This window comes from Otolemur garnettii, unplaced genomic scaffold (genome assembly GCF_000181295.1).
Source record: "Otolemur garnettii isolate 467f Iridium unplaced genomic scaffold, OtoGar3 scaffold00050, whole genome shotgun sequence".
Taxonomy (NCBI): Eukaryota; Metazoa; Chordata; class Mammalia; order Primates; family Galagidae; genus Otolemur; species Otolemur garnettii.
The window spans coordinates 8862375-8877962 of record NW_003852445.1 but is presented as its reverse complement, the minus strand read 5'-3'; the positions used below and the strand labels follow the sequence as shown (position 1 = coordinate 8877962).

At 50.0% G+C, this 15588-nt stretch overlaps 1 protein-coding gene across 1 annotated transcript in view; it reads left to right on the top strand.

Moving 5' to 3' along the window:
- The window catches only part of PLA2G4E (phospholipase A2 group IVE), a 60281-nt gene extending 45334 nt beyond the window's left edge, over nucleotides 1-14947 (top strand). The window contains exons 11-20 of the mRNA XM_003791749.2: nucleotides 1641-1776; nucleotides 3069-3205; nucleotides 5309-5531; nucleotides 8786-8900; nucleotides 9571-9708; nucleotides 11040-11147; nucleotides 11634-11837; nucleotides 12664-12830; nucleotides 14143-14326; nucleotides 14727-14947. Of these exons, the coding sequence (XP_003791797.1) occupies nucleotides 1641-1776; nucleotides 3069-3205; nucleotides 5309-5531; nucleotides 8786-8900; nucleotides 9571-9708; nucleotides 11040-11147; nucleotides 11634-11837; nucleotides 12664-12830; nucleotides 14143-14326; nucleotides 14727-14947 (1633 nt within the window). The remainder of the gene's footprint in view (nucleotides 1-1640; nucleotides 1777-3068; nucleotides 3206-5308; nucleotides 5532-8785; nucleotides 8901-9570; nucleotides 9709-11039; nucleotides 11148-11633; nucleotides 11838-12663; nucleotides 12831-14142; nucleotides 14327-14726) is intronic.
- Nucleotides 14948-15588: the final 641 nt, after the last annotated feature.

Here is a 15588-nt window from a genome sequence, read left to right as displayed (position 1 = left end):
TGTCTTTTTATGAGTCCTTGCATATTCTGGATATAAGTCCCTTGTCAGATATATGATTTGCAAATATTTCCTCCTGTTCCATGGCTTATCTTTTCATATCCATGATGGTGTCCTTTGAAACATAAAGGGCTTTAATCTTAATTAAATTTATTCATTTATTTCTTTTCTCACATATGGTTTAGGTGTCATACATTTATCTAAGATACCTTTGCCTAATCCAAGTTGATGAATATTTATTCCCATGTTTTCTTCTAAGACTTTTATAGTTTTAGCTCTCACATTCAGGTGTGTGGTTGATTTTTGTATACAGTTTGTTAATTTTTGTATACAGTGTGAAATAGGTGTCCGATTTCACTCTTTTGCATGTGGATATTTAGTTATCTAAGCACAATTTGGTGAAAAGCACCATTGAATTTTCTTGGCACCTTTGTCAAAAATCAAGTGACCATAATTTCTTCCTGTACTTTGGTTAGCTACTTGCCCTTGGACCAGTCTTTAACCTCACTAAGTGTTTTCTCTTTATCCGTAAATTTGGAGGATAGCAGGAATACTGTATACCCCTGAGTTGACTTGAGGATTCACTGAGTAGCAGATGTGAAGTACTCAGTAATTCATCTGGCAAATACCAGCTAATGTAATTATTGTTATTATTAATGTAATTAATTCCTTCTTGACGGCAAGGAAAGAGTTATTTCCTTGAAGCTGTGTCTACAGTCCTGTGCTAGACATGGGTGTGTGATGGGATTGCTCTCAGGCCCTGCCTTCAAGGAGATAAGGCTTTGTTAGTAAGTCCAGACTCAGGCCTGAAACTGTCACAATCCATTTACTCAAAGTCACTGGGGAGCTAAGCTCAGAAACTGAAGGGATGTGGGTAGGCAAAGGGAGAACGCCTCTGGAGAGGGCCAGGGCCTGCCCAAAGGACTACTCCTGGGGACTCCAAGGGCATCAGGGCCCCTTCCAGGAAATAGCCTGAGATGAGCTGGCCAGGTCAGGTAGGATCTGGGACACCAGGCCCAGGAATCTGGGCTTGTTCAGGGTGGGAACTTGGTGAGATGAGCCACTCCTGCCCCACCCACCTGCTGTGAAGACCTGTGTGGAAAACTCTGATGAGATAAGGGGTGTGAAGTTTTTTGTCAACTGCACAGACACACCGAGGATTATTATTCTGGGAGCAGGAAGAGTTTAATGAAGAATGTGAACAGGGTTTGTCTATCTAGCTCAGGAGAGTCCATTCTGTATAGCCTCCTCTAGAGGATTTGCTAAAATGATCTTAGGGCCCCTTGCCAGCTATGTCTGGCTTTAAATTATAGAGGACACCTGGGGGAAATCTTTTTGGACCTTTCAGCTCTTGCTGGGGAGGCAGAGGGGTCCCTAATACAATATATGCCAACAGTTATCTTTTGTCAGATATCAGCTTAGAGCAGGCCAGCCAAGGCCTTGAGGGGTCCACATTTGTTATCTCACTAAGTACTGAAGACAGTCCCAAGATATTTTACAGAAGAGAAAGTGGAGGCCTAAGGTCACAGAGGTGATATGTTCCACTGGGCTTCGAACCTGGGTCCACCTGACCCTAAAGCCGTGTCTACTCCCTGGAAGTAGAAGCTACAGGCCTGCTCAGCCAGGATCCCCTCTCCCCTCAGCTCCGAGGCCCTGGACGTTCGGCTGGGCTTCAGCCTGTGCCCGGCAGAGCAGGAGTTCCTACAGAAGCGGAAGGTGGTGGTGGCCGAGGCACTGAAGCAGGTGCTGCAGTTGGAGGAGGATCTGCAGGAGGATGAGGTGGGTAATCTGAGGTCGTGGCCTGGGCTCAGGGCCTGCTGTGTGCCGAGTTGGTCCTGCCAGCCACCAGGCCCTTCCCTGCGTAGGACGGCCTCTGCGCTTCCCCTGTCGTGGCTCTTACTGCTGAGCTGAGGGTGCCAGGGGAGGCTGCGGCTGGATGTGATTCAGTTGCACATTCAGAAGGGGAAGGAAGGACCCCAGCTGCTTCTCCCATGCGCTAGAAGATCCTGAGGTGACCAATGGTGCCTTCATACACAAGGACAAAATGGTCTCTTTGCCCCAGCCAGGAGAACATTTTAAGCTTTACCACCTCCTGCATTACACATCTCCACCCAAAAGGCTGTAAGGATCTTTTTCAACTGTCTCAGCCCTCAAATCCGCACACGCCCCCAGAAATAACAGCAGCAGGGAGCTGGAGAGAAGCAACTTGCACTCCCTGGGCCAATGGCTTCTTGGCTTGGGAGCAGAGGTGCCTTTGTCAGAGGCTTGTCACCTCCCTGGCAGGGGACTAAGCCCCCTATCTACAATCACCCAAGCAGCAGGCGACCCTGCCAGTGCTGCTTTCTTTTAAGGCTGACCACAGTTGAGATGGAGACCGGGTGCACATCTGAGGAGGACCTGCGATTGGGCGTTAGCCAGAGGAATAGTTTTACAGTCCCCATTCAAATGAACACCTAGCGAGAGTCTTCACAAAGAGCCCCCTCCTCCCTCCCATCCTTAGGCAAACTTAAGGATCTTAAGCTTAAACACATCTTAAACTTCTGTCAACCCAGACCTGGCAACCCTGCTCCTTCCCACATCAACAATTCATTTACTCCTGTTCTCCCAAATACAGTATGCATGGAGCATGTGCCACATGCCCTAACTTTAAATCCATCGGGAGAAAGACGCCAATTTGTCCCCATGGAGGGATTGCACGTTAGCTGAGCTCTTGAGCAAGCCACCTACCCACCTGGACCCCAGTTTTATCATCTCTTCACTGAGGGCTGGACTAACAGTGTTAAGAACTCTTTTAGCTACCACTTTCTATGACTTGCCAGGCCTGTGTCAGAGCCCTTCACTGACACCAACTGTTAGGTTTGGGGCCAAGGTCTGATTCTGAGCCTACTGGATGGCCCCTGGTCTATGGAAAAGAGGGTGTCAGGTGGCACAGTACCCCACTCTCTGCTCCCTGTGACTAGCTCTTCCTCCTCCACCCTTCCTTCTAAGCTGCCAACTGCCATTTCGAGCCTTCTCCCCCTCAGCTTTGCCCCTGGATCCTTCCCCAACCATCTGCCTGTGTGTGTCCCTAGGTGCCGCTCATAGCCATCATGGCTACTGGGGGTGGAGCAAGATCCATGACCTCCATGTATGGCCACCTGCTGGGGCTGCAGAAGCTGAACATCCTGAACTGTGCCAGCTACATCACTGGCCTGTCAGGGGCCACCTGGTAAGGAGCTGAGAGTCATGGTCCAGTGGAGCCCAGAGGAAGCAGCGCAGGCTGGCCTGGGGCCTGTGGTGAAGCTGCTCCTCTTCTGTCCCAAGATAAAGTGACTCGGGAAGCCAAGCAAGCTCTCCCATCTATGAGGTGTGACTTTGGGCATGCAGCCTAACTCAGTTTCTGCATCTGTAAAGGGGGCTAACTGACTTCAGTGCTGGGTACACCAGAGACACTATATATGTTGGCTGATGTTACTATTTTCCTGGGGCTGCAGCAGGGATCCAGGAGCATGGCAGCCAACTAAGAGTGACCCACAGGGACTATGACCCCCTCCTGCTGGGGTGAGGCTGGGAAGGTTTGGGGGGAGCCAGCTCATTGGCCCTGCCTTCCCACCCTCCACACCCATCTGCTCACTGCCTCTGCCTCGCCAAGCCTCCCTGGGCAGCCCAAGGGAAGCAAGCAGGGCCCTGCTGCTGGCAAGGCACAGTGCTGCAGGCCCACTGGACTTTTAGGGACCTACAAAAATGCTAATTTCTTCTAAAACAGAAGGGAAAAAATGAACTTACAGAATGAAGGAAATGTTTTTAAAAATAACATCAATATATTTGTTTTTATACAGCACAGTTGTGAAATATGTTTTAATGTTTTTCTGGTGGAAGGGGCCCACCAAGTCATCATATGGCCCTGGTTCAGGGTGGCCTTTCAGCCAGGGTGCTTCTTATTTTGCCCATGACTAGTGGGCCTGTGAGCCCTCCACTCAGAAAACCAAGGGCTCCTCAGGCCATGCCACCTTGTCAGGGGGTTGGGGGCGTCAACCCAAATGGGACAGAAGGGACTGCCAGTAGGTAGCGGTGTTGCCTCTGTGCCAAGCACTGGGCCGACTACTTCCCATGGAGCATCACATTTCTTCCTCACCACAAAACCACAAGGGAGAGGGAGGTGCTGTCCTTATTTTACAGCTGGAGAGACCAAGTAATTTGCCAGGATCACTCACCCAGTCCCGGGCCCACATTCTTGACCTCCACGTGCAACAGCTGCCCCTGGGTGGTGGGGTAAGAAGATAACTTGCTTCCAGCAGGGCTAGGGTTACCTGCATCCTCCTGGACTTCTGTGAGGCAAACGAGAAGCAAGGAGGAACCCAGGCCTAGCCAAGAGGAGGGTGCAGGGTCCTCTGGCCTGGGGAAAACATGAGATGTGTTCCTTTAAAAACAAACATCTGCAATGATTTTGGAAGCTTTCAAAATTATAGAACTAATAGGATGAACCTCATGGAGAGCAGGGTGCTTTCTGGTGAAGAAATCCCCCAACCACCTCCGCTTTCCTTGAAATAAGTCCAGGGAAAGAAGAGACCACCATTCATTTAGCTGTGCAGCTGCAGACAAGTTCTCCCACAAGGAGACTAGTTCTCGGGCACAGAATGAAAAGGGCCCTTCCCTGTCCTGACACAGGAAAGCCAAGTCCAAGAGTGAGGCAGATGGAGGCCAGATCCAGATGGAGGCTGCAGAAAGTGCCATCTTTGTTTTGCCCCCCCGCAACAGCCCACGTATAAGTTAAGAAGAAGAAGAAGGGAAAATACATCATATTACGGGAATTAGTGCAGCAGAGTAGAAAGAGCCCAGGGTCTGGAATCAGCCAAGCCTGGGTTTAAATAGTTGGCTCCGGCATTTACTTTGTGCCAACCATTTTACATTACACTAACTCATACAATCTTCACAAAAATGCTATGAGGCAGGTACAATGACCATAATTGTCCTCATTCTACAGATATTAAACTGAAGTAAAAATTGGTTAAGTAGCTTGCCCAAGATCATACAGCTAGTGAGGGGTAGAGTCTGATTTTGAAGATCTGGGTCCAGAAACCCCATCTTTACCACCATGTTACACCTAGCACTCAGTAGGCATTCCAGAAACGGTAGCAATTGTGATTACGAGTGATAATGTTCACCTCCCCATTAACCACCTCCAGGCATCTGCCTCACTCTGCTTCCTCCAGGCTCCTCTCCTGGCAGGTTAGGCTTTCCGGTGGCCTGTCGACCTTCTCTCCTGCCCTAGCTCGGGCTTGATCAGATAAAGGCTGGGTCAGCTCTATCAACCATGCCTGTCTCTCTCCAGGACCATGACTAACTTGTACCGTGACCCTGACTGGTCCTCCAAAAACCTAGAATCTGCTGTCTTCGAGGCCCGAAGACATGTGGTCAAGGATAAGCTGCCCTACCTATTCCCAGACCAGCTCTGCAAATTCCAGGAGGAACTTCGCCAGCGCCGCCAGGAAGGCTATAAGGTCACCCTTACTGACTTCTGGGGCTTGCTGATAGAGGCCTGTCTTGGGGATGAGGTAGGTGTCAGCTCCTTCCAGGCCCCATCCTGTCCTGGCTGATGTCCAACTATCTTTCTTCATCAGAGGAGTCTGCGCTTCCACTGTAGCAGGAGGACTTAGGTTAGATGTGTATGTGTGTCCTTGGGCTATAAGAACCATGAAGTTGAGAGAATTCATGATGGAGGAAGATGATGGGATTGTCTTCTCATCCACCCTTTAGAGGATGCCAGAGACCCTTATAATGGGGGCAAACCTACATAGAGGCAGCATGTCCTCTGACAGCTGTGCCAAAACACCCGTGAGAGAAAAATGGGGCGGAAGCTGGGGAAAGCTGGAAAGCCATGACACTGTGATACAAGTCTGACCCAGAAAGGTCAGGCGGAAGTATCCTAGACTGCTGCATGGTCTGGGAAGGTTCCATGAGGCCCTTGAAGGGTCTTCTAGTCAAAGTTGGCTGTCAGAAGAGTCTTCCATTTCCAGGGATGAGCTTGCTTCAGTATCCCTGCCACCTTCAGTCACAGGAAGTATGGGGTGTCAGCACAAACTTAGCTATGAATTTCAGAGCAGTTAGTCAATGATTCTGTGGTTGGAGGTCTTCAAGACTCATGGACATCAGAGTGGGCTCAGCTAATCCCTGGGCCCTTCAAGCTTGCACAGGCCCCGAGGTGAATCAACTTTGACTGTTGTCCGGCCCCAAAGCAGAGCTTCCCACCTAACCTCTATCCAAACTCACAGTTATCTGCACTACTCCCAAAGGTTTCTAGGGAGTTCTGAGTTCAAACCAAACTCTTCAGAAGGAGGAGGAGCAGCAAATAGTTTTCTTACAGCTCTTCTCTTTTAGAAAACTACACCATTTGAACCACCAAAGATGATCTCACCCTCATCTTCAATATTCACTTATTCATGCTTTCAATGAAATTAATTAAGTGCCTCCTGCATGCCAGAAACCATGCTGGCCAGTGGGGATTCAGACAGGGATCAGATGTGACTTCCAATGGATCACACCACCATGCCCCTTTGATAACCCACCATCCAGCCTGTCTCCATAAGGAGCCAGTGGGCAGAGGCTGGGGGCACTGGCTTTTGAATTCAAGCAGGACAGGGTTGAAATTCTGGCCTGCTGTAGAGTGTTTCCTAAGTGGAAATTATAGCAGTAAGTGGTAGATATATTTCTGAGAAGATTTTAACAATTTTTTTTGGGGGGGGGGACGGTAGAGACAGAGTCTCACTTTGTCACCCTCAGTAGAGTGCCATGGTGTCACACAGCTCACACAGCAACCTCCAGCTCTTGGGCTTAGGCAATTCTCTTGCCTCAGCCTCCTGAGTAGCTGGGACTACAGGTACCGGCTACAATACCTGGCCTATTTTTTTGTTGCAGTTTGGCCAGGGCAGGGTTTGAACTCACCACCCTGAGTATATGGGGCCAGTGCCCTACCCACTGAGCCACAGGCACCGCCCAACAATAATATTTTTAACAATAGTTAGTGTCCCACGTGATGAGGAAAAATGTACCAAGGCTTTCTATATCAAAAGTCTGAGCATTTGGGGGGGGTTGCAGTAGGGAAGAGCTGGGGTTCTCAGAAAGCAAGGATCAGGTTGATGTTGGGAGGCTTCTGCTCTTCTGCTCTGGCCAAGCCTGGAGCCCCCTTCCCTCAGGGCCCCTTGACTATGGGTGTGGACTAGCTCTCTCCTGAGTCTCCAACTTTGCTTCCTGGACAGTAAGCTTTTGGTGCCCAGATCTTGAGGCCCAATTACAATCTTCTTTGCTTTCAAGGGAGACCCACAAGTCATTGGGCCACACATGTGTTTGCCATCCCACAGGAGTTCTACAGCCTTCCCACACTTGGGTGACCAGCCTTGGTCACCTAGCAGGCAGCTGGTGGGACCTCTAAGACCTCAGTGCTGCCTCATCTGTGCTGGCCACTCCACTATGGGAGGCAGCCCAGGCTGACCTGCAAGTCTCCACACTCTGAATGTACCACACAGCAAGCACTCTGGGACTTAGAGAGACCTGGGCCGCCATCTAGAGCTATGTTTTTCAACTTTTTTTATGTCACAGCATACTTGAATCTATAGTTAAACTTCTGTAGCACACTTAAATTATGTTGATTAAAAAAAGAGTAAAAAAATAAAAGGAGTGTACTTATTGTGCTTTGAACTTTTTTCAAAAATAATTAATTATATTTAAATTATTTTGTGTGGCACACCAAAGATCATCTCATGGCACACCAGTATGAATTCAAAATCACTAATCTAGCACTTAAGTTTCCAAGCACTTTGTTAAAAAAAAGAAAAGAAAATTTTTTTCTCCCAAACAAATTTTATGAAGGAGCCCAACAAGCCAAGCTGATAAAAAAGAAAAATGGCTGGAGATGATGGCTCACACCTATAGTCCTAGCATTTTGTGAGGTCAAGGCAGGACTATTGCTTGAGGTTAGGAGTTTAAGACCACCCTGAGCAACACAGTGAGAACCCCATCTCTACACAAAAAAGAGAGAGAGCCAGATAGAAAGAAAGAAGAGAAAAAGAAAAAGAAAGAAAGAAGAGAGAAAAGGAAGGAAGGAACCAAGGAAGGAAGGGAGGAAGGGAGGGAGGGGAGGGAAGGGGAGGGGAGGTGGAGAGAGAGCGAAAGAAAGAGAAAGAAAAAGAAGGAAAGAAGGAAAGGAGAGAGGGAGGGAAGGGTGGGGAAGGGAAGGGAAGGGAAGGAGGGAGGAAAGGAAAGAAGGGAAGGAAGGGAGAAAAGTTAGCCCGGTATAGTGGCATGTTCCTATAATCCCAACTACTTGGGAATCTGAAGCAGGAGATTACTTGAACCCAGGAGTTCAAGGTCGCAGTGAGCTATGATCAGGCCACTGCAAGCCAGCTTGGGTGACCTGTCTCCATTAAATAAATAAAAGGAAGAAAGAAAATGGAGTCACTCCAGTTTGAGCAGAGTGAAAGATAATAGGCCTAAAGAGGGAGGCAGTGGTAGCTTCGCCTACTTCTTCCTTTTTCTCTGCTGGTCCCTGAAACCAAGAAGGAAGACTCTGGGATGCTGAGGGACAGCCCTAAACTGTGGACCAGTCCCACCCTTGCCCTGTGTGTCTGGGTGGTGTACATCCTACTGGTGCATTTCAAGAGCGGGTTTGGTGACAACAGCTGAGCTCCCACAGCAGCCCAGTGGGCTCAGGAGCCAGGCAATGGCTTCAGGTGTCCAGATAGTCTCCTCACTCCGCCCTGTCCCCGGGCTGTTTGTCTTCTTCTTCACCCTCCATCATTTTGTTTCCTCACAGAGAAGTGAATGCAAACTGTCGGACCAGCGTGCTGCTGTGTGCCATGGCCAGAACCCCCTGCCCATCTACCTCACCATCAATGTCAAGGATGATGTAAGCAACCAGGATTTCAGAGGTAACACTGTGGCTAGTGACGCACAAACGGGATGGGAGGCTCCCCTCTTGGAGAGTAAAGTCACCCAGAACCTCCAGGCCCCCAATTCCACACACCTTTGCCAACCTTCACATCAAAAGGCTGTGCCTGCAGCTGAAGAAATGAAGTTTGCTACTCCAGTCTGCCCTGTTGCATGGCTGGGGCTCACGGGCACCCATCTTGCAGCTTCTCTGGCGGCCTGTTTGATGAGACTGGGAAAACAAAGGACGAGAAAGGGAAGAGTGCTAGGTATTTCTTAAGCTGTCCTGAGGGAGGGACTCCAGAGACCTGCCCTGCTTTGGGGTCGGTTTTTCTTTTTCTTTTTCTTTTTTTTTTTGCAGTTTTTGGCCCGGGGCTGGGTTTGAACCCACCACCTCCGGCATTTGGGGCCCGTGCCCTACTCCTTTGAGCCACAGGCGCTGCCCTGGGGTCGGTTTTAGTTTCGGTTCAGCCATCCGGGTTGCAAAGCTGAGGCTTGCCCGTCCTACAGAAGTTGGCTATGGTCGCCCCCAGGTGCCCTGTAGGGGAACTGCAGCCTCCCTGTCCCAAGCTCTCCAGGCCGTGAGCCGGTGGCTGCAGGAGGGAGGGCCGTGCTATGTGGGCGGGGCTCCCTGGCCGCAGCCCGAAACCTGCCCTGCTGCTTCCCTTACAGAGTGGTTTGAGTTCTCCCCCTATGAGGTGGGCCTGCAGAAGTACGGGGCTTTCATCCCCAGCGAGCTCTTTGGTTCCGAGTTCTTCATGGGGCGGCTGATGAAGAGGATTCCTGAGTCTCGAATATGCTACATGCTAGGTGACTCCCGAGTGGACTACCCTGGGCACCCCACGTACCTTTGAATTACAGGAATGACTGGGAAGATGTTGTCCTGGTGCTGGGCTGCCTTGGGTTACCCCTTGAACATGTGACCTTCCTGGCACCTGCTAACATCACCTCTTCCTAGGCGAGGCTCTAGAACCTACCTCGGGATGAACTTCTGTGGCCTTTGGGCCCAGAAGGACATGACAAAGGCCTGTAGGTCATTGGGGACCAGAAGGGACTCTCAATGTCCTGGCCTCTGATGGACTCTCTGGGGGCCACTCAGAACTACATTGGCAGGCTCAGATGAAAGATTCTGAACTCCCACCTCCTCCACCTGGCTTCAGGCAGCTGTGTGCCAGTTTCCAGAGGTCCACCTAGACCTTGGGACTCAAGGGGCCAGAGAGACCACAGGGTAAAGGGCGGAGCCTGACCCAGTCTCCTACCCTAAGCTCTGTGGTTCCTCAGAAGCCAGGTCACCGAGTGCAGGGGCCTGGCTGCAATGCCCACTCTTAGAGCTCTTTCCTTCCCATCCTCAACTGTGTCTGTCAAAGGGCAACCTCAGAAACAGACCCACATTTACAGCCTGGACAACATGCCCTCTAAACTGCACCCTCTTCTGTTATCCGAATCCAACCCATCCCAGAAAGTCTAACTCAAAGTCCATCTCTTCTGGGAATCCCACTCAGAAGCCCCCGGTGCACAATGGCCTCTCCTTCCCCTAAACACCTATGCTATTGGGCATGTGGTTCAGAAAACTGTAGTTACCAACACATGGGCTTGAACTCTGGCTCTTTACTAGCTGTGCAAAGTTGGCCAAATTACCTAACTTCTCTGAGCTTTAGCTTTCTAATCTGTAAATTGGGTTCAAGGGTGAAACTTACCTTATAGAGGATCCAAATGGGCCAATGTATGTGAAAGATTTTGTATGTGTATTTTTATTAGTGTTTTGCATTTAAAAATAGTAATAACAAATCGCATTACATTTATTGAGAGCTCACCATGTGCCAGGTCAGGGGTTTTAGCTTATGCAAGGGGTGGTATCTGGACTTGAACTCAAAGCCTGCACTCATTGCATTAAGTCCCTGCTGGGGCTGTACCTTCTACACCTTCACACCTTCTCCTGGCACTAAAGGGAGGGAGCAGAGCTGAGGGCTGGGAGCATCAGTCATTGTCTCTGTCAAACTGCACAGGGGGAGAGGGAAATCAAAGTCTGCCCCCCACCAGCAGCCTGGCTTAAAGGGGGACTTAAGGCCAAGGTAGAACCAGCCAAAGTGGGCCCCAGGGCGCCTGGGTGGAGCTGCTCATGGGTGGCCTTGGCTCCTTAGGTTTGTGGAGCAGCATCTTCTCCCTGAACCTGCTCGATGCCTGGAATCTGTCCCATACCTCGGAGGACTTCTTCCACAGGTGGACAAGGGAAAGAGTACATGACATTGGTAGGTGGCCCACTGGCTTCTCTTTGTGGTTGGGTGATGGGGGCAGCATGGATCATGAACTGAGGACCTGCCATGTGTTTCCACATTTATTCCTATGGTCCACAGACTTGGGAAGGCACGTAGGCTAGGGTGTCTTCCCTGTCTGAAGGGGAGGGTGACTATAGGTGTCACCTGTGCCAAGGCCTAGCAGGAAGCCTCCCAGCACCCAGGAGAGCTGGTGGGGAGGGGATTTATGAGCACAGTTAAATATCACTCTTCTAGACTCCCTGTCTGGACTCTGCGACCCTCCTTACCTGGCACACAACCTCTCCATTCCATGTCTCTCACTTGGGTCCTCCTGGCTCCAGTGCCAGGCCTTGAGAGCTCAGCAAGGAAAGTGTGAGCTGCACTTCCAGGGGTTCACCTCAGGGTGCCAGGCAGCCATGTGCAGCTTTACCTGGGGAGCTCAACTCTTGTGACCTGCCCTTTACTCTCCCTCCCCTGCAGAAGATGAGCCGATCCTGCCTGAAATCCCCAAATGTGGTGGCAACATCCTGGATACCACAGTAGTGATCCCAGCACCATGGCTGTCTAATACTTTCCGAGAAATCCTCACCTATCGGGCTTTCGTGTCTGAGTTCCACAACTTCCTGTCTGGGCTGCAGCTGCACACTGACTACCTCCAGAATGGCCAGTTCTCCAAGTGGAAAGGTAACCCCACCAGGCTTCTCCTTAAGGCCTGCCTCCATTTGGATATCCAGGTGGGGATGGAGAAAGATGAGAAAATTCCTCTGACCAAGTTCATTGGGTCAGGTGGCAGACTCTCCCCCATGACATTGTATTCTATACTTGGTGGTGTCATTTTGAACAATGCATGGGTCCAGAGGCAGACAGTGGTGTATTTAATTCACCAAATCTGTACAACAACTCTGTACAGAGTCTGTACATCACTCTCACCAGGTAAAAGTTGGTCCCATTTTACAGATGGGGGAATATGGGTCCTTTCCTTTTGCAGGTGTGCTCTGGGGATGCCTTTTAATGTGCTGTTCCTTTGGAATTGGGCAGGGATAGCCCAGCTCATGGTCCCCCACATGGTAAGGAGCAGAGCCAGGCCTTACACTGTGGTCTCGCAGCAGCTTCCACTCTGTGCTTCTTCCACTGCTAAGGCTCTCAGTCTCACCTTCACCATTGTTGGTATTTTATTTGGCCATGGCCTACAAATGTGTGCTTGAGCCTGGCCTATTAATACTCATCCTCATCGACTAGAGCAGAAGGGATGGCTGGCTCAGAGCCCAGGGTTTACACTGTTTATAAAGGCAGTCTTAAGCCCCTGCTATCCCATAAGCTGGGTCATAATTGGTTTTCTGTGCATAACCCATAAAAGACTTGCTGTTTTCCATAAGGCCCACCCAGAGGGGCACTGGGACTCAGGTGAAGGAAGCTCCAAGCAGGGCACACCATCCCCAGCAGGCGCCTCTGCCCACTGGCTGAGAACAGGGCACCAGCCATGTTGGTAACTAGAGGGCTTGGCTTTCAGACACAGTGCTTGATGGTTTCCCAAACCAGCTGACGGAGTCCGCCAAACACTTGTGCCTGCTGGATACCGCGTTCTTCGTCAACTCCAGTTACCCACCGCTCCTCAGGCCAGAGCGGAAAGCCGACCTCATCATCCACCTCAACTACTGTGCCGGGTCCCAGACAAAGGCAAGTGACCTAAAGCAAGGGTTTGTCCTGAGCATGGGGCTGCAGCCTCTGTGGGCCAGGTCACTGAACCAGTGATGGAGGGGCTGAGCAGCCTCCCCAGCTGTGAATCGAGAGAATGTGTGCTCCCGACAGGCTCCGAGACAGCACCAGAGACACATAAACAGCAATCATGATGTGCCACCCAAACCTCAGCGGGCAGCCAGCTGGCTCTCATGACTGGAGGTTGACCTAGAAAATTTGAATTGTATTCTCGCCTCTGAGCATTCACTGTATTGTCAATTCTTCAGCTACAAAAAAGGGAATTTTTGAAAAATAACCTCAATAGGGTGGCACCTATGGCTCAAGGAGTGGGGCGCCGGCCCCATCCATGTACCGGAGGTGGTGGGTTCAAACCCGGCCCTGGCCAAAAACTGCAAAAAGGAAAAAAAAAAACCTCAATAGATTCTATTCCATTCTAAAGCCTCTTCAAGACCTTGTAGCGTCCTATTTTCAAAGTTATCACACTTTGCCTCTGTCAGTAAATCTGGCCCTCCATGAGATTACCCTGAAGAATCGGAACCAGAGATTATAATTTATTTGTAGTTACTTTTGAAAAGTTCTGGTCCTTTAAGGGAAAGAAACTATTTTATTTTTGTTCTACTTTAATATAGCCCTAGCCTGAAGCTCGGGAAAGGGCAGTATGGACAGATGATCAGGATGACAATGATAATGACCTAAGTTTGTAAATCAGTAACAGTGTGTTTTCCTGCAAATGATCTCATGTGATCCTTACACCAGCTCTTTGAGGTAGACAGCACAACTGTTATTTCTATGTTATAGACGAGAAAACTAAGGCACAGAGAGAGCAAGTAGCTTGCTTAAGGTCATACTAGTGAGCAGCAGCCTAAGAGGCAGAGCTAAGAGGATTCTGACACTTCATCTTAGAACTCTTTCTAGCCTATGACACTCAGTTCTAAAGTTTGTGCATGTCCCACAGGAACCTGGCCAGCTATAGCTATACGTGGCCAAATTCTAGTCACCCCTTACAAAGGCTGCCACCCACATCGACTCAGGCTGAGTTTGAGTAGAACATCATCAAAAGGGGGTCTGGTTCATTTTACTTGGGGAAGGAGCTTGAGCCAGACTTGTACCAACTTACTGCCTCAGGCCTTTTGTCCTGACCTGGCTTTATTCTCAAAATATCACAAATTAGCAAAGCCATTGGGGACCTGAGTTACCAGCTGGGGACATCAGGAAGCTAGATCTAAGAACCTGGTGTTTCGTACTCACCCCCACCTCTAACACTCAAACATGCCCTCTCCTGCCACCCCAGCCCCTGAAGCAAACCTGTGAGTACTGCAGCGTGCAGAACATCCCCTTCCCCAAGTACGAGGTGCAGGATGACGACAAGAATCTCAAGGAGTGCTACCTGATGGAGAACCCCCAGGACTCTGATGCCCCTATCGTGATTTTCTTCCCACTCATCAATGACACCTTCCAAAAGTACAAGGCACCAGGTGAGCTGTCTCTGTGCTCAATCTCCGGCACCTGCTGACCTTGAATTGAAAGCTCCTGTCTTTAGGCTTGTGAAGTCTTCCAGTAGTGCTTACAGGGAAGCCTGGCTTAGCTCCAGTATGAGCCAACCTTAACTTTGGCAAGAGAAAGCAGAGCCCCTCTGCAGTGCCTCACCCCAACCCCCATGGGCTGGTTTTAGTCATTCTACATTTTTTATATCCACTCACATGCCTGGTGCCATCTTGGTGCTAGGGCAGTCCTCAAGGGGGCCAGCTGCAAATGGCCTGGAGAAGCTCACAGGTATGCACGTGTGAGTGAGGGGTGCCTTGGGGAGAGGCACAGAAATAAGCCATTACAATCTAATGCGACAAGGGTCTATAACGAGTCCTTCTACTGCCCTAGGTGTGGAGCGAAGCCCTGAAGAATTAGAGCAGGGGCAGGTTGATATCTATGGCCCCAAAACTCCCTATGCCACCAAGGAACTGACTTACACAGAGGCTAACTTCGACAAGCTGGTGAACCTTTGTGAGTACAACATCTTAAATAACAACGACAAGCTCCTTCAGGCCCTGCGACTGGCAGTGGAGAAAAAGAAACGCCTGAAGACCCAGTGTCCCTCCTAGGCCCCGGGGAGCCTCGTGGATCCTGCGTTGGCTTCTACAGTCAGAAGCACAGAACCCAGCAGGGCTGAGCAGATTGCGCAGCCAGTTGCACTCTCTGACAAGGGGTGTAGGCAGGTCGGCCTGGGCATTTAACCAAAAATAAAAATTGTAATAAGCTGAGAAAGACAGAGACAAAGGAAAATAAGAAACCAGACCGGGGTTTTACACCCACTGGAATTTCTTTAAGCGCTTTTCTGCAGAGAAGACGGACTGATGGCCACAGCTCCCACTCCTGCCTAAACTAAGGAGGGGAAAACCTGGGGAAGAAGGGGGTCCCAGAAACCTCCATCAGACCTGGAGTTCGAGGGCCAGCAGCCCTCCCCTCTCTACCCTGTCTCTGCCCCCCCCCCCAGGTGGTGGCCTAAGGGAAGGCACAAGAAGATCGGAGAAGCACTCTGGGTTTCTCTGAGAAAACTCTTCAAATTTTAAGGCAATTATGTTTTTGTGATTTTTATAGACAAGTATACTTTCTGATTTTTATTTTTAACGAATCAAGTATTACTAGGAAGCATCAGGCCAGAAGATCTAGATGGAGCCCTAGAGACATCCTGGTCTGTGCCACAACAAAGCCAAACAGGTGACCGAGTTCAGCTGGGACTTTT